Raw genomic sequence first — 19,060 nt, 5'->3', positions numbered from 1 at the left:
TGATTCAAAGAGAAGCGACTGAGTCAACTTGTTCTCGATATTTTTTTTAAAGATGACACAGGATGTAAAGGTCCGGTTTTAACTGTCGTGGAACAGAAAGAATAGACCAAATTCCGCCCCCAGGTTCCGGTAGTTTAAACTAGACATACAGCTAGTTATTTATAACGTGTGTGATTAATGAGCCCAGCGCTACTCTCACCTCTACTTTTACTTGTAGCTTAATTTGAGCGCTGCGCCTTTAAAAACAAACTGTTCCATGTTTTCAGTCCCAACTGTCGAGTCGACCGGTGGCCACGTACGGGTCCGTGCTCTGACGGTTATCCCACGGTCTGGTCGTCAACAGTAAATTACTTTTATTAGATAACCGTCGCAATGTTAACCACATATGAGCTATTTTAACTACTCTGAAGTAGTTTTTTCTTGACAGACGTGCGGAGTATAAGGTTTTGAATGAAGGTTCCCCGCTGGGACTGTAAAGCGGGAGGAGGGGGCAGCTTGTGGTGGGGTCGTCCAGGCTATCGGATCTGGGATCTGCTCACAGTTAAAACCAGACAGACGGAGGCTTGTTCGGGCCAGAGCTGAGCTGGACGGTCGGACACTTCTCTCCGAAGAGGACACGGAGTTTTAAAGTTTTATTTATTCACCACGGACGATTTAAGGGACGGAAAAGTTGGAAATAACAAAGAAAAGTTTCACTCTGGATCTGGGCGCTTGTCTCCTGTCAGGACTGCGAGCTGCTGGACTGTAAGCTAATAATTCACTCTGGAAGTTATCACTTTTAACAGACTGCTAGCTAAGCTTTAGCTTTTAAATATAATTGGTTGGAACTTAACTTTATTGAAGCGGACACACAAAGTATCTTCAAAATGGATAAATACGAGGATTTAGGACTAGAGGCGAGTAAGTTTATCGAGGACCTCAACATGTATGAAGCATCCAGAGATGGTTTATTTCGAATGAGAAGGGACGCAGGAAATAACCCCGACTTTGAAGAGACACGAAGAGTTTTTGCCTCCAAAATGACTAAAATACACATGCAGAAACAGCAAGAGGAGATGGCAAAAAACAACCAGGCCATTAGAATGAATGGGGGTCACAACAGCACATATTACACTAAAGACAGACCGCCCATCAATAGTTACAGACAGCCGGGTGAAGCGGCAGCGAAGCCCCCGATACTCTCTGGTCCTGTGCCGGGCACCACGACCGGGAGTCCGTACGCACAGTTTGACGGCCAGAAACAACACACAGGCATCCAGTCTGAACTTCCAGCCGGCAGGGCATATGGCTACGGAAACAGTTACGATAATAAGGAGCGCTTAGAGCCACATTCATACCAGCACAACACCCCTACTCCCCCCAGCCCAGGAAACGCGTCTCATAGCGCGCCCACACATGCTCGTCACCCGGTCAGCCAGCCCGCTGCCTGGGCCCCATCCAGAGAGAGCCAGCTTTCCCCATCTTTGCCTGGGTCTGGGGGCAACAGTGCATCTCAGCAGCAGCCGCAGCGCCTTCCTGCACCCCCCACCGTCAACAGTCTTCCATCCCAGCAGAGTCAGGTCGTCACCCCTTCTGTAAACCGGAGTCCACCCTCCTCTGCTGGGCCAGCCATAGGATGGGCTGGAGAGCCTTCTGGATCAGCAAAACCAGACCTACTCCCAGCCCTGCCTCTGAGTGCCTTCACAGGAGGAGCTGATTTCCATGTGCAGCAGCCCTCCGTACAGCCTGCAGCCCATTATGCACCACCTTCTCCAACTTCAAGACCCTCTACTAGCCATAATGGTCCTGTGCCAGCTTCCCCTATCGTGCCTGCACCTTCTGAGACACCTCAACCCAAAGCCCAGGTGATATCCGCTACCTTGAGCCATGGCAATGTCTCCAAAAGCAGCAGCCAGGGCCAAGGTCAGAGCCAAATACCTAGCTATGGACAGGTTTCCAGAGTTGAAGCTGAAGTCCCATGTTCCCCCAAGCCTGTCCAGCTAACCTGCCAGCCTCTCCTCACACAACCCCCTGAACAGGGGCCTTCTGCTGCTGAAATAAAATTAGAAGCTCTCACTAAACGCCTGGAAAAAGAGATGGATGCCCAACCAAAGGCAGACTACTTTGGTAAGACTTTTCAGACTACCAACAAGGGGGCTTCTGTCTGTCTGTTAGACCACTGCTGTAAGGCCCATTGAATGACAGAACCGCCCACCCACAGATCAGAACATAAATCCACCTGTTTTTGATTTCATATTTACATATGCATACTGTCACTCTGTCATCTTTTTTCTATCTTTCCCTTACACAGAGACGGACACACAATATTTATGTATGACTTAATCAGGAGGGCATTCCAGTTGTCTTATGTCTTTGTTTGATGGCATTCTCAATGGTCTTTGGAGATAAAATAGCTGAATTTATTAGGCAGAAGCTGTAGGAGGTCTCTCTCTTTTCTTCTGTGGAATGCAGACAGAATAATTTTCTAATTTGTTTCATGTCGTCTTTTAAATGATTCATTGTCTGCCCCTCTGGCAGTTGCTACAAACCCTAGAGCAGTAAAAGGTGGGGCTGAGGACAGAAAGAGGAATGTTGCCCTTTTATCTCCTCACAGAAATGTAATGGGTTACTATTGAGTCAACATTGATGACTTAAGTCATTAGCTAGATCTTGATCACTTCTGTCAGGGTCGGTGCTCCACTTAGTCTGTGATTGTTTTAATATCCCTTCCACTGTCAAGTGACTGACAGTCGCATTCACTGTTTCCCATATGACGTAATTACTGCAGACCTGTGCTTGCACATTTCCCATTACTCTTTTTGTGAGCATGCCATGCATGCTTGTGCATGTGATGAACACATGCCACAATGAAAATGGTAATTAGTAACATCAACTGTGACTGTTAGTTCTGGATTTGAGGGCACATTAGGGACAAGTAACCAATGCTGCCCAGCATCAGCAGAGTACTATCACTGTTGTTAGTGCCTGTTGTACTTCAGCTGCTCTGTGTTCACTATAGAGGCTCTATCAGGAAATTAATGCAACATGGAAAAATGCACATGCTTTGTTGTGGCATCAGATGCAGATGCACTAAATAGGGAAGATATACTGTATCCTGCTGGGAGTGTGTTTTTGTTGGAGAGAAGGCTGGTGCTCACGTGTCGGCCAGGTGTTTGGAGCCAAGGCCATTCATGAAAACGGGATGTCCCACTTCACGAATGAAAGATAGTAGGAGGGGAGAGAACGCGAGGTTGGTGATGTCTTGTTTGAAGCCACAAAGCACCCCCATTACACACACACATACACACACACACATTTATACACACAGCCCACCCTCGCCTCCTCGCAGGAGGAATTTCCTGCTGGAATGTCACGATTGTAATTCTCAGCCTTCCTCAGCCCCCCTGTGTGCTTATATTGGTGTGTAAGGGAAGATGTTCTGGCGTACGTCACTGTCACGACAAGGCTCATGAATAGCACAGCGATGTGAATATTACAGAGCTGTGGGAGAGTACAGTGCGCAATCAGCAGAAGTGTAGGTTTTAAAGTAACACTGTGCATGTCTTTTCTCACACACACACACGTTCGCACATAACCCACACACGGTTCCTGTGAGGAGTTTTCCACCAGAACATGGCTCATCCTCTGAGTCATGCTTTTATGCCAGAAAAAAACTTGTGTAGGCAAGCTTTGTTCACAGAACTTTAGAGTCTTCATAATTCTGCGTAGAAAAATATGAAAAAGACACTTTTCAAACTTTTGAGCACTTTCAGTGCGTTGTTACATTTGTACATTTTTGACTAAGGTTAGGTTACTGAAAGTTAATGTTTCGATGTTTGTTTAAATGTAATGTTCTTTTAAAAGTCTCTACCGTTGCCATGGCAGTATTTAACTTATCCAGTGAGTTGTGTTTACACACAGGGCTTGGATCCATCAGAGTTCCCAACTGTACATCGAATGCTGATTGGCATAACTGCAGCTGGAGGTTCTGGGAAAATGAGTCCCATGCCAAACAGCTGCACCAGGGGAACACTGAGGAATGTCTGAAGGAAGAGAGCAAGGAATTTTAGAAATGAGGGCTTAAGATGAAAAGGGGAGGGGAGTCCCAGACAAGTTTAGAGGTGCCTGCGGTGTAGCTGAATGGATGAGTAGACAAACGGAGAGATTTAGGGACAAGTTTGTCGATGTTTCTTTGTCCTTGGCCACAAGAGCCTGAGAGGATGTGAGATTTATAGACAAGTTCATCCAAGAGGGAAGAAGTGGTGGGACATCCCAGTGTTTTACCCCCCCACCCCCATCCTCTGACTTTCTCACACACACACACACACACACACACACATTCAGTGGAGCATTTAGTTTTGCGTTAAGATGGAGGATTAATTTATCCCATCTGGCTGCGGAGTGGAAAGCTTCGTCTTAACTCTTCCCAGGGATTCTTGGCTTCTCCTTTGGCGGGCTTTTGGAGGCTAACTTTTATGTGTGTGTGAATGTGATATAATCAAATGCATGTCTTTGTGGCGGTGTGTGTATGAATATATGGCCTGCAGTATTTTTATGATTTTAATATGCTATGTCACTTTAGGGTGTGGTGTCTGACTATGTACTATTGTGGTATAAGTAAGAAAATGATGCCATAGGTGACACAGCATAAACACATTTCACTGAATGGGAGTGTAATATGCACAGTTTTCCTACAGATCATGGGTGGATGCGTTATAGATGGAATTTAGTCTAACTTTTAGTGATGTACATATGTTTCCTATTTTTATAGTCAATGTTTTATCATTTGGTGGATGTGTAATGAATCTGAAGTCTTGGGGCTAACTGAAAGACTGAAAACAGTCAGTAGCTGCTATAATGTGTGTCAAGGGTTTAGTTTTCATTCAGTGGCATTTTGGCCATCTACTGGGAGTTTTGACAGCTGGGAAAGGTGAGGGGTGGGGGGGGTGATAGGAGGGGTGAAGTTTTGGCTCAATGTTTTGCTTCCCCTCCCCCCACTTGCAGCCAGGCCCCAGAATAATCACATTGTTTTGGAATATGGGACTCTGGCCAAAAGCAAATTTGTAGTGGCCCAACAGGCGAGGAGGTTAGCGCAAAAACAAGGAATTTTTGGTTCAGAAGAGAAAATTGACTTTTACTGCATTTTTGTTCTCATGGGGCTTACAAATCAAAGCTATAAAAATTTAAAGGAAAAATGTTGCTGGCCCAGTGTCAGATGCTGAAAAAGTACTGTGTACTCTACTGTATGTATACTGTTTTCCTGAGAATCTCATTCCTCTTAAGCTGTTTGTTCTCAGACAAGAACTGTTTACAGGAAACATTTACAGAAAAAAAGCTTGGAAATAATGTGATTTAAAAAGACCTTTCACACATTAATTTTAGTAATTCGAGGGCATTACAACTTTATTGTGTTTTCATGTAAACAAAATAGCTTACATAAGAGCTACATTCTTTTGCTCTCTAATAATATCCCTCTATTATCTCTAAATCTTCTTTCCAGCCGTTGGCGCCCCTGATGATGTGTCCTCTGTTATGGTATTAGGAGAGCTTTAGCTGAAATATATATAGCCCAATTGTATATTGTATTACTGACCATATTTGAGGAGAAACATTTGAAGAAGGTTATAAAAATGTAACAGTGTGTGTTTTTGGAAGAGGCAGCCGCGTGATGTGTGTTGGATAAAGTGGAAACAGAAGTTTCTTTGTCAGTGCTCAAGGAAGACCAGGGCTGGGCTGGGCTGGGCTGGGCTGGGCTGGGCCGGGCCGGGCTCTTTTGCTGAGCTCCACTTCTCTGTCTCTAGGGAGTTTTTCTATAAAAACATACACACACACAAATAACCTCATGCATATGCACACACATAAGAGAAACTCATGGTCTCACTTTTCAACCTCCAGTAATGCTGTCACCCCTTCAGTTGCTGCGAATTTACCTTAATACTTCCTGATTGGATGGTCATATCATACCGTATCTGATTGATTTAGCAGCTAGCTGACTACCCATTAGGGTCAGCAGTGATGGCGGTTGTCACTTGTCACAGTCTGTATGTCAATTATCATATCACGCCATGTCATACAGTGCACGCTCACAGGGAAATGGAGATTGACAGGAACAAGGACTGATGAAAGATGTGATGAAAGACATGAAGTGTCAGGACAGTAGTGTTCATCTTAAGTAGCTCCAGAATAAAAAAAATGAAAAAAAGTTATGTATTGATCACATGGAAACCCCGTGTTGTTCATGAGCTGTCCAAAGTCAAAGGAGGGATTATGTAATTCATTTCAAGGTATGAAGTGGTTTTCTTCTCCCAACACATGAGAAAAGTGAACACTTATTTTCAATTGTTTTCTGCTTTTTATTTCTGTTTCTTTTTTCTCAATATTCATTTTCTCTCCACATCTGTTACAAATCCATTTGGCTTAGATGAGTGAATGGATTAATATTAAGTAAACTCCCAATGTCTCAGTATGAAGCCACATGGATTGTGTGTGTTGTTAGGTTAGAAAAACTATGATTTTTATCAGTCTTTATTAACAGACTTCTCAGTGTCTCAGCCAAGTCAAATAAGCAAATGGGGATATATTTCCCCTTTCGATGATATATCCCACTATTCAGTTTCCTGACTTCTGTGATGTTTTTTCTCCATCTCCATTGATTTTGTCTGGTTTAATCTGGATCAGAGCCTCCGCAACTCTTTATGCTCCTTTATCCCGTTACAATAATCTAACTTTGTATCAGACTTTGTGTCTTATAATTATTCTATAATTCAGTATGTGTTGATATAGTGTGTTACAACATCATTTCGTGTGCTGATGGGCAGTCAGTCCATGAAATGTATAGATGCACTCTAAATGAATGAAAGATTACTTAAATGTGTGGCTTCTCTGTCTCAGTGATATCCTGTCTTGTGTTGTAGGAGTCTGTGTCAAATGTAACAAGGCAGTGTATGGAGCCAACCAGGCCTGCCAGGCTATGGGTAGCCTCTACCATGACAGCTGCTTCACCTGCAGTGCCTGTAGTAAGTACATACACATACACACTTCACTAAGTCCATTCAAACACTTTCACCTTTTTTCATTGGTCGGTTGACATGCAAAGCTCATGTCAGCTCCTGACTAATGGGCTGCCAAAGACCCTGTCCTCTTAAATGAAAGTGGTACCTTCTTTTTCAGTCATTCATTGCCCCTGAGCAAAAACACAATTATTTAGGGATTACACTCCTGTACTGCTGGTGTTTGGTTTCTGGGTGTGCCAGTCACTCCTCCAGCCCACACAAAGACACAGAGCAAGACTTTTTGCAGACCTGAGTTATCCATTAGTCAATTGCTATGTGTATAGTGTCTCCAAATCCTGTGCAGAGCTTCAAACGGAAAAATGTTGACTTTTAAAACTAGATCATGCTTAGGTGAGGTGGGACTTCAGTATGTATTCATTTGCCATTAATACACCATTAATGACAAAAGCATGCAACAACTTGTTTGCTGTGTGTGTTGTAATTTCCTGAGGCAGAAACTATTTAAACTTTTAAGAAAGAATGAGTACATTAAAACAAACTACACATGTGGTGGAACAGCTAAGAGATGTTTTTCTAACACAAAATATAATACAGGTGACGTTACATAAAATTTTTACTTCTCCAAAGTGAACTGTCTGGTGAAAATTGTTGCTGCACTGGCCAGGTTTTTGGTTTCATTTTGTCAGTTTAGACAGTTTACCTGACCAATTAGGTCCAATCAGACATCACACCAGAGGTTCATCACCCTGTCTGCACTGGCCAATGTATGACTGACCTGTAGCTTCCTGGCTGGAAAGCAGTACATTTCTATAGCTGAAGCATGACCTGGCGCTCCACTCTTACTAATTAAAATCTGTCCCAGTTATGGTGGGTATGTGGAGAATTTGCGGCACTGTGGTGACCTCTACTCAGACCCTTCGTTCTGCAGCACCTTTGACCTTACTGGGTTTGCCCTCAAATGTATGATTAACATCTCTGTGTTTTGTTTTCCTCTTCCTCCTGTGTGTGTGTGTGTGTGTGTGTGAGTACGAGGAGATGGGAAAGAGGAGACACATTGTGGCTCAGATTAAAACTGATGTCTAAACAGGGGAGAAGATGGGGGGGCTGCACACCACATGCCTCTCATACCTTGCTCCATGTGAGGGCATAAGGGTTGTGTTTGCTGTGAGTGGCCCCAGGGAAAAGCATCTCAGCTGGGGAGGAATGCAGGCATAGGGGCCCCTCTGTAGGTCGGGCACCAGGAGTACACTGGGTGCTGTTATGTCAGCTGGGCGCAATAAGACGGGAGTACAGTATGGGATAGCGAGACCATTCAGTGGTAGCACACAACCCACAGCGTACAGGGGCACACTGACACATACAGGTTCACATGCACTCATGCTTGTACCCGCACAGTAAACAACATGATGCAGTCAAATATTCAGTGCTTTAACGTTAAGCATCCCTTTTCATCTTCCTCCAAAACGCTTGGATGAGTTTCATAACAAGTCTTTATGACTGTGAACTTCCTTCCATGCCTTGACTCAACCTGTTCCCCCAAGGTGACTGAGAGGCAGGATACATTCCTCTTGGCTAGGGGAGTTCAGGCGGCGTGTCTGGGATTCAGCACTTCACTGTAGGGGGGCTTCCTTCCCGGCTAATCATTGACTGTTTACAAACAGTTAACGGTACAACCCAATTCAAGTTGGAGATGTGGGGATTGGGTTACTCAGTAGTCAACAAATCTCTGAAATGAGGGACATAGCAGGAAAAAGAAAGATTCTCTCAAATTTGCTTCCAGTATATTTATATGTAAAATGAATTGCAGGTGCAAATGGCTTTACAGCTGTATGGTAACTACATTAAGTGTTTGAGGTATTTTTTTCATACAGCAGCAATACAAGCAAGAGGTTTGGTATACAGTCCCCATCTCAGTTTCTGCTTTCATAATATCAGCCTCTTATCCCAGCCAGTCTGCAGTCTTTGGAGAATACAAACAAGGATCTGATTGGTCCTGAATCCACTGGTATGTTAACATCTGGTGGGTAGAATGTCAGGGCCTTGACCAAACGTCCCAGGTGCTGTTCACAGTCAAAGAGAATTCAGACTACCAGAAAGAATTCCTCTAAATGCACAGAGGTTTTTCACTTTGTCAATTAAACGTACATACATATCTTTAGCAGGGCAATAATTGTCTTTAGATGAGATTAAATGTCAGAGTATACAGTGTACAAATAGGAAATTGGTATAAAAGCTCTTTTGCTGAGATGTCTCACTTGACTAATTTACACGCAGGAAAGAACAGGGTCAAGGCTCGATTAGGAAGTCATGGCAGGGTCATTGTGAATTGCTTATTTTCTGAATGGGATTACACAGGGGAATCCATAGAATGTTTTAATTAGAAAATGGCTGTGTGTTTTGTTCTGTCCCTCAGGTATTTTACATTTTTATGAAAGTGCAATAGTCACACATTGTTCTGGTGCTTTTCAAACAGTTAGCCCTGACTCCTGACTTTAATTAAGCTCTTATCTTTCTGCAAAGCTCAGAGCTTTCCCTCTCTGACTCACTGGGAAAAAAAGACACAAATGAAAAGAAGAGGAATGGCCCATATCTCACTTTCATCCCCTTCATTCCTTCCCCTTTTCCTTAAGGGACACAGTTCCAACACTGACTGTCTGTAATTACCCAAGGCCAGTTCACCACCTCGGCCTGATCAAAATAACTTGTCTCCTCCTGAGGTATTTTTTGTGCAAGCCTTGGTTGCTATGTGACCATTATTATTCTATTAATGTGAGATAATGTAATTGTGAATAACTGGTTCAGAGACTTTCATGTGACATTTATTTAAAAGGATGAATCATGGGGTTTCTTTTTTTGTTTTTTTCTTTGTTGTTATCTTCATATAATTCAGAGAAAAAGAGTTTATTTCTTTATTTTACGCCTCCAGACAGTCAAATATGGTCATCAATTTATTGTCTAGTGATTTAAAGACAGCAGTAGGGGTGTTAGAACAGAGAAGACAGGTCAATCTGTTTGACTGAGCTCTTTGTTCTCCTTATTACACGAGTATAGTCATTTTCTTCAGTCTGTATGCTTGTTTTTGTTAAATCCAGCAAATTAAATACTCAACAAATCTAAGTAGTTTATCACATGAAGACAAAAATCCCTACCAAAAAAAATCCAGTGGTTCAATGCTGCTCAGCAACGTGCAACATTATTAAGCCCTTTATGGCTTAATAGTGAGAGCTCTCTGCTGTCTTAAGAATAAAATAACATGAGCTGTGTTTCTTAGTGGCTACTTTTTTGCATGTGTCTATTTGGATACAAGCAATCAGGTAAACAGAGCGTGAGATGGGAGATAAAGAGGGCTCCTGTTCACCAAGGTTAACCCCCCCACCCCCACCGCCTCCTCCCTGCTTTCCCCTCTCTCACCTCCCCACTCGGAAAATGTGAGGAATGTTCCCTCTTCCTGTGGGACCTGGGCAAGAATAGCTATATGTGAAGTGAGTAGGGAGCTTTTGCTGTGTGTGTGTGCGTGTGCGTGTGCGTGTGCGTGTGTGTGTGTGTGTAGCTAGCTATAAGAAGCCAGATCCAGACCATAGAACGATTAAAACACACAGACAGACAGGAAGCACATCCAGCATGTGGAAAGACACCAGAAAGGAACAAAGAGGAAGAATAGCGGGTAGTTGTAGGTCTTGGCCTGTGGTTGCCATGAAATCCAACAGAGCAGAGTGTTTAATCTATTGCACCTGTCTAGTAATTGGATTTAATCAGCATTTTCCCCACGTGTTTGATCCAGATGTGTTCCATGTACTACTGAAGCCTGCTCTGTGTCCCAGTAATATTATATCAAGACACCAGCTCACCATAGATCAGTTTATTTGATTTATCTCCTTGGGATTCAGCAGGATATAATGAATATTGTAAGAGGGTCCATTACCTTCGAATGGCTGTAATTAATCACCACGGTCTTTATGCATTAGTGCTGTAACTATTTTCTGAGACCGGGTTCATGATTTTGCAAGATTTTTCATGAAGGCGTTTCAACGTCACATTATTGACTTACTTTTTCTAGTCTGTTCTAATCTACCTATCATATCTCAATAATGACAAAAACATTTCTTTTCTTTCTGACAGGCAGTTTTTGAGAGTTCCAGGTGCAGATCCTGCTTTGTATTGCACAAGAAAAAGACTTTTCTGTCTGTTTCTGCAGGTCGAAGGCTGAGAGGGAAGGCTTTCTACTATGTCGGAGGGAAGGTTTTCTGTGAAGAGGACTTTCTGGTGAGTTGGTCAATACATAATCAATATTTAGTATACCTCTAACTTTTGCTGTGACTTCACCCAATCCATATCTCAGTTGTAGAAAGTTTTACAGATCTCTCTGTAATTGTGATTAACTAGGAATTGTTGCTTTAAATCACCATTATCAGGTTCAATAAGGTCTCTTACTTACTTAAATGCATCCAACTTAAATACAATTTAGACTTTCACCTTGTGGCCCAGTTTCTAGCATCTAATGCAGCTGATTGATATCAGTTCCCTCCCTTGGGTGGGACTGGAAGGAGGTCAGTAACTGGAGAAGCTGCTTTGCTATGGTTTATAGGGTGGAGGGCAGGCAGGCCATTCACACTAATGCAGTATGACTGTATGTACTTTCTTTGGATGTACATAAAGCACAGTTGAAACTCCCTGGTAAAATGTGTTGCAATTTCATTTTAATTTTCAATTTCAATTTAAAGCGCACATTTTGCAGCCAGTCTGAACACTGTGTTTTGATAGGTAATCCTATTACAACACTTTGTTTTGCTGTAAGTACTTCCCCAACTCATCCTCTTATTTACACTTTCAGTAGCTCAGTGTGTGTTTACTTCAAGAGCCCTCTCCGTATAAAACCTTATCTAATCGCTGTTCCACCGAAAGCTTTCTGTTGCTCAATTAAAATCAAAATTTATACTGAATTTAATTTGCTCAGGCTCTGCTCCCTCTATGTGCTGTTAATTACATCTGCTCTTCTGCCTGGTCTGTTAGTGTGGCCATTGCAAACCAACACCGCTCATACATAATAATGGATAATGAAGCTGAGTTGACTGATTCAAATACTGTATCATTTAAATGCCAATTTTAAGAACCATACCATAGTCAATCCTAAAGGCCTTGTTCACTGTCTTTTGTAACAAGTTCCACACACAGTCTGTTTGTTGTTACTATTTTTAATTACAATCTACAGAGATGCTGTTCTCAAAGAGGGAAAGTGGTGATTTTATGTTGTTTAAAGGAGGTATTTTACGCGCTAAACCACATAGGCTACTTGGGATTATGTCTAAGAGACACAGTGGAGTTGTTCAGTGCTCAGTTTGAAACAGAGTCAGAGATTTCAGTCATCCATTGAAAAACCAAATTCCAATGACATCACCACCGTTTTGTCTCTGTCTGTTAAAGTACTCTGGTTTCCAGCAGTCTGCGGACAAGTGCAACGCATGTGGACATCTGATTATGGACATGGTGAGTGTCTGTTACTTCTCTCCAGTTGTGTGTGCTTTTGTGTGTGTGTGTGTGTGTGTGTGCGTGTGTGTGTGTGTGTGTGTGTGTGTGTTCAAGTATGTATGTGTGTTCAAGTGTGTGGGTTAGAGCCAGGTGATCTCAGCAGAAACTTAGTGTTACTTCACCAAAAGAGCTTTCTGTGGGCACATCTGGATTAAGACTCAGGAGGAAGTGTTGGCTCTGTATGTAAATCTCTTGCTCTCTTATATTCATACATTCACACACGCACACACACACACACACACGCACACGTGCACACACACAGTCTCATGGGTAAAAACAAAAACAGACACACAGAAAGCATTTGATGAAGTCAGGAAGTGTCACAGCATATAAAGGACCGTTCTTGACATGAGGACTCCACACATGTCCTCCATCCAGCAGACAGGGATGAAGGAGAGTCCTCAGCTTTTACTGCGCTGCCTTATCCTCACATCTGCAAATTTCGCATGCCGTATCTCACACCAGAAATCTGCTGGGCATGATCACTGAGAGCGTTTTTATGTTATGTAGATGTTCCTTTATGTCACGTACAACATACTGTCTGCCTCTATCTTAAATCTGTCAAAGAATACAGATTTTTCTTTTTACTTAATTCCTGTGGTTTTCTTTCAGTTTTATTTGGTAGGTGTGATTACTTGTTGCCCTTGGTGAGCTTATTCTTAGCTTTGTCCTTTTCTTGTTTGCTGTGATGACTCAATATCCCCACAGGAATCATTAAAAATTAATCTAATCTAAAGGCAAAGACTATTTTAATTCAAATAGTGAGGAAATGTGAAATAGCAGAATGAAACAAGAGGATGGATTTCCTGATATTCTTCCCTCGTTTATTTCTCTGTAGATCCTGCAGGCCCTCGGGAAGTCCTACCACCCTGGCTGTTTCCGCTGTGTCGTCTGTAATGAGAGCCTTGATGGAGTGCCCTTCACTGTGGACACTGAAAATAAGATCTACTGTGTCAAAGACTACCACAAGTGAGTGCCACTTGTTATCCAGTAGTTCAAAGTAACATGAGCGCATGACCTGAATTTATCTGTGTTAAATTAGTTTAGCATGACACTAGGAAAAAAAGTCTTAGTTTCATATTCCAAGTTAAATCACAGCACAGCCCGTCAGCTTTCCCTTGCTATTGCAGGATCAGGTTGAGAAGGTCTGCGCCGGCTGACAGAAGTTTTCTCTGACACGTGTGGCAGACACATGAGAAGTGTAGTCAGGGATCAAAGCAGAGTCAGGGGGAGGGAGAAAGGATCACTGTCCAGTTAGAGGTGTGAAGAGTGGCGTGCGGCCACGGCTCCTTTCGTCTAAACTCAACAGTAACATGCTCTGAAAGGACAAATACAGAGCCTCTAATGCCTGAATGAAAAATCAAGGTTTTGTGTGTGTGAGGAAAATCGATGTTGCGCCTGTTACACACTTTTAGAGACTGTGCTTAACTGCGAATCATCAACAGTAGCACCTGTAGTGCCTCAGCGGTTCTACAGTTGCAGCCGTTCTTCTCTCTGCTGGGACAGCATGTACCGCACACCCGAGCACATGGCTGATCGCCGTCTGGCAGCTCCCACATGTTCTCTACGCTGATTAAATCAGACAAACCTTATTGTGTATACAGTATGTGTTTGACTTTTAGCCACAGTCATGCCCAACCACACTGAGAGGCCCTTTGTTATTTCCTCAGACATCCAGGTGCCAGCCATGTGTGTGGAAATAATGAATTCATTTTGCTTTTTGTTTTTCTACTCCTTTTTGGATTTGGGGAATCACGTGTGTGATGGAAAGCCAGCACATCTGCAAACCTGGCATCTCCTGAGTCAAATCAGGATCTTGAATCGAGTTAGAGTCAGGAGAGAAAGAGGAGGAGGGCAAATGGGTTTAAAGGTTGAGAGAGGGACATCAGCTATGAACTGTAACCTTTATAGTCTTTGGTTAGATTGAATTTGAATTCAGTTCATTAATGATGAATCAATTATTTAAACGCAGATTAAACAAATTTATTAAAAAAAAATTGTCTCTTTCTCCATCTCACTCTCCCAGGGTCCTGGCCCCTAAATGTGCAGCCTGTAACCAGCCCATCCTGCCCTCAGAGGTAAGATAACATCAGCCTGTGTTTATGACTAGGTTATAATGGAATTATTTAAATTATTCTGATAAGTAGGTATTGTTGATCACATGTCTGAATCAGTTATGAGTATAATTTACCAAAGCTTAAGATCTTAATTCTTAAAAATTTTTTTTATATTTTTAGAAATGTGTATGATTATGGCTTTGTGTCTGGATTACGTTTTTATCATATCATATGATTTGGAGATCTTAAGTGGTTATTGCAGCGCACTGATGTTAAGATAATGTTCTGATAAGTATTACAGCACTACTATTATCCACATATCACATACCCATTGTGTACTTTGTGTGAGTATGCTCCTGGCAGGGAAGGTTATTGTGTCATGTTACAGCAGCAGAATGTGTCATGCCTTTCTTAGTGATCTGACAGAAGAGAGGTGACAATAAATCAGGAGAGAGAGATGGAGAATGGCGTCCAGCAAAGGGCCTTAGCGAGACTCAAACCAGGGATGTTGTGGTTATGGTCAGTGCTTTTAACCGCTATGCCACCAAAAGCAGCATTGAGTCCTGTTACCCAGCCACAAACGCCATGCTTCTCAGTTTACAAGTTTACATTCCACAGTTGACCCTGATAACTTAAGATATTAAGCATAAACTTAAAATACCCTTAGTGGTAGAAGATCAGTCCTCTTGGGTAAGTTGAGTGACAGCCAGATTTGAGCGAAGGCTGATAGAGATGGCGTGTACAGTGTCAGTGGTAGTGTTTTAGCCCCAAGCCCTGTCAAAGAGGTTTCACTGAGAGGGAGTACAACATGAATTTCATGGTGTGAATCATCTAGAGGCTGTTCACCTTTACCTGTGGACCTTCGGCTAGCAGGCACTCAGCAGATTATAAATCTTTATCCCCTCATTTTTACTCACTTATGACCCTAACTCAGAGTTTAGTTGTTGAAAAAGCAGATAGTTCAATACAACCATATTTCCCACTAGACGACAGGTCAGGACAGTGTTAGGCCTAATATCTCTGTGCTGTGATTTGATGTGGTGTAAAGGAAGAACAGGGCAATTCTAGGGAGACGTATGATTCCTACACACACACAGGACATGCTGGCAAAAGCAAAGAAATGTCCAAAATTAGAGTCGACTTTGCTGGAATGTCCCTTGCCCTCCCCTTTTGGTAAGCAGCGAAGCCGGTATGTAGAGGAGAGGTACTCTCTGTGTGTTTGTGTGTGTGTGTGTGTGTGTGTGTGTGTGCGTGTGTGTGTGTGTGTGTGTGTGTGTGTGTGTGTGTGTGTGTGTGTGTGTGTGTGTGTGTGTGTAGGGCTAAGGGGCTTAGTCTATACCGTTGTGCAGATGTACCGGGGAGGTCCCTCTCAGGCTGATATTGTGATATTGTAACCAAAGAAAGATAACTGAAAAAAACGACTGCTATCTCCGTGTGGACATGGAAAATCAGGAGGACAAAGAGCACACTCTGTTCAGATTATGATACAAGATCTTTGTAAATGATTTGCTACAAGCTTTGACTCCCACTGGTGATTTTTTTTGTGTCTACAGTAAGCCAGTAGGATTTATAAGTCCTTTTTTTGTCACAAAGGTTCTGAGTTTCTTTTTCTTTTCTTTTTTTTCAACAATAAATTCAAAACATGTAATGAAACTTTATTTGATAATGCAGCAACAGAATGACTCCACGCTTAAAGGGATGACTGTAATGCAGAAGAGTATTTTAAAGTACAGAACACTCAGCTCTTGGCTTACACAAGTGTGCTGTGTGATGTTTTGAAGCTTTTGTCACACTGAGAAGTTGAACAGAATCAGACAGTGGAGTGGCTCCTGGCGAGACTGACTTCAGTTGCGTTTGTCTGTCTGAATTTCTTTCCAGGGGTCTGATGAAACCATTCGAGTTGTATCCATGGACAAAGACTATCACGTGGAATGTTATCACTGTGAGGTGGGTAGAAACATGCATGCTTACTGGCACTGCGCTAGGGACCCTCTAAATGGCTCATTAAGAGAAATGATAATGAGTAGATCCCCAATCTTAATTACAGTCTTGGAGATAATTACGTACTGCTGAGGAGAGCAGGTATGCGACACCTCATCATCACTATCTCATCATTTTACTGAAGTGCCTCGTCTTTTTTTTTTTTTTTTTTGCCAAAGACTGATTGACAGCTGCTGTTCTTCCACTTCATGTAAATAAAAATCAGTGGGCTGTGAGGAGCGGCTCCCTGTTAAAGTAGAGTTTAACTATTGATAGGCTGTGCCCTCTGAGTGGGTTTTTGTTCATATTTCAAGTGGTTCAAAGAGGAGCATCTGTATGTTTCTTGAAACTGAAAGCCATAAGACAGATAAAGGAATCTTTGATCTAGAGATGTACTAATGATGAGAAGTTTAAATCTCTTGGTAAAAGTAGAGATAAACCTCTTGTAAATGCCTGTATTTGTACAATTCTGAGGCAATTATTGCTGTCCAGTCTTTCAGTGGTTGGAAATGAGGTCAATACAGAGCAGAGGTGAGACCGATTATCCTCTTTTCTGTGTGTTCCAGCTCTTTCAGTGGAGGCGTCCCTCTCATCCCTTTCATCCTCTTTGTTTTTTAGGACTGTAAGATGGAACTGAACGACGAGGAGGGTCACCGGTGCTACCCTCTGAACGGCCACCTTCTCTGCCACTCCTGCCACCTGAAGCACATTGAGCCTGGCTGCTCCTCTTCCATCACCGCCGCCTCCTACTAACACTGCTGTAGATGAAGGGAGACACCTGGTGGATTTAAGAAAGAACTGCCAAAGAGTGACTTGAACTGCAGAAGTGGATATACAATTCTTGTTGTAGAGGATTGATTGATTTAGTGCCTGTGGTTTGATGTGTATTTTGACAGGGGTGTTAATGAAGTCTCCATTATGCAGAACCTAAAAAGGTTATGACCCAGTAATGAAGTATTGTAATACACCAAAGCCCTACTCTGAATGAAGCGAAGCATTGCGCTGTACCTGCTACATAGTGACTCTGCAGAAGTTTTGCCTTAAGAATATTTTTATGTAAATATCAGTTGCATTGGCTGTGTAAATATCTTATAGTCAATTTGTTTTAGATACAGTGTGCCTTCAACTTCACATTCACACCTCTGTTGTGAAATTACAATTCAAAGTGTATCTGTAAATCTTCTGTCCAAAGGTGATGATCATTTGTAAAAATTATGTGTCGGTCAACTCCACACAAATCACAGGTACATTATGTTTCAGTCACATAGAAAGGAGAGACAGCTGCTCACTCAGAAGTTTGAAAATAATGGATCAGTCATACGACACTCTGCTTCATGTAATCAGTAATGGCAATGGCTTTTGTTTTGGATGCCTACAGTTCAACTCTGGCCATGGGGGGGGGGGGGGTTGCAGTTAATGCAATAATAACAGATAGTGCCTATTTATACATAAGAGAAATACAGAGTGGCTGTGTTGTGTGTTGGGGGACATTTTGTGAATTCTGAGTATGTTGACCTGCACACAGAGCCAACAATTTTGTTCATTTTTACTATGCAAGTACTGGTAGGCAATAAATTACATCTAATAACATTTTGAACACAACCAATTCATAGAAGTGCAGGTTCCTCTGCCTTTATAAACTCAAACTCAGAACATTTTTATGACTTCCTTTTTGTTAAGTCTGAGTAAGAATACTGAAGATTGCCAGGTAATACATTTCTGTAGTGAATCAACAGCCTTTCTTTGTTGTTACATGAAGCCCGTTCCAAGCACTTAGAGATAGATGTGTGTTTTCTGTGCACCTATGAAGAGGTTGGTATTAGACCTATAGATCTATGTATTTTATTACATTTGAAACATTGTATATTTAAAAAAAGATATATATTGTAGGCCAATATTCATTTACAATTGTTTCATTTTGACTTGTGTGTAAAACCCCTTCAATACTAATTTGATTTGCAGTGGGAAGTACCTACCTTTGCCTACCTTTGCCATCCAAATGTTATTCATGTTCTCAGTTTACTAACTTAATACTTTGTTTGTCATTTGAGGTCCTTATGTCATAGCCAACTGAAAATGAAAATGAAGAGTAAACATATACGTATGATTGTTGTAAAGAAAATATTTAATAAATGCATTGCAATAGACTAACTTATGTTTTTGATTTGACTGACTTGAGTTTTTTTTTTTAACTGGAGAAAACAGTCAATTCAACTAGCAAACCAAACCATATCCTGTTTTCAGTCAAGACAGTGTTACTTTAACAAATTCTTAATATTTAGTAACATCAATACATCATCGCTGTAAGTGTCCATTCAGTAGGGACTGATTATGTCAGTATTACCAGAGGAGCCCTGCATGCTGGCTCTGCAGCCCCTTGAACTGCCATGTTGATTGTGGGTGAACAAAAAAGTGTTCATCTTGCAGACATGGGCTGATAGCACACACTTTTTCAACTTTCAAAGTTGAAAAAGCAGAGTGGTTGTTTGTCTGCAGATTATGCAC

At 42.1% G+C, this 19,060-nt stretch overlaps 1 protein-coding gene across 1 annotated transcript; it reads left to right on the top strand.

Moving 5' to 3' along the window:
• The first annotated feature begins 290 nt into the window (after positions 1-290).
• Positions 291-18,696, top strand: limd1 (LIM domains containing 1). The gene is made up of 8 exons (XM_022753590.1): positions 291-2,106; positions 6,894-6,995; positions 11,188-11,255; positions 12,414-12,476; positions 13,357-13,487; positions 14,545-14,596; positions 16,454-16,522; positions 17,174-18,696. Exons 1-8 carry the CDS (start codon positions 867-869, stop codon positions 17,306-17,308), a joined length of 1,860 nt encoding a protein of 619 aa, XP_022609311.1. The 5' UTR covers positions 291-866; the 3' UTR covers positions 17,309-18,696.
• Positions 18,697-19,060: the final 364 nt, after the last annotated feature.

Source organism: Seriola dumerili, unplaced genomic scaffold (assembly GCF_002260705.1).
Source record: "Seriola dumerili isolate Sdu_G_001 unplaced genomic scaffold, Sdu_1.0 BDQW01000191.1, whole genome shotgun sequence".
Taxonomy (NCBI): Eukaryota; Metazoa; Chordata; class Actinopteri; order Carangiformes; family Carangidae; genus Seriola; species Seriola dumerili.
Note: the sequence above shows the minus strand (reverse complement) of the source record. Positions and strands in the feature narration are given on the sequence as shown.

Excerpts from the sequence above, each read along its gene's own strand:
- limd1 (XM_022753590.1), top strand. The coding sequence starts at position 867 with ATGGATAAATACGAGGATTTAGGACTAGAGGCGAGTAAGTTTATCGAG. Across the intron at positions 6,996-11,187 it reads CTTCACCTGCAGTGCCTGTA|GTCGAAGGCTGAGAGGGAAG; the intron begins GTAAGTACATAC and ends CTGTTTCTGCAG. Across the intron at positions 11,256-12,413 it reads TCTGTGAAGAGGACTTTCTG|TACTCTGGTTTCCAGCAGTC; the intron begins GTGAGTTGGTCA and ends TGTCTGTTAAAG.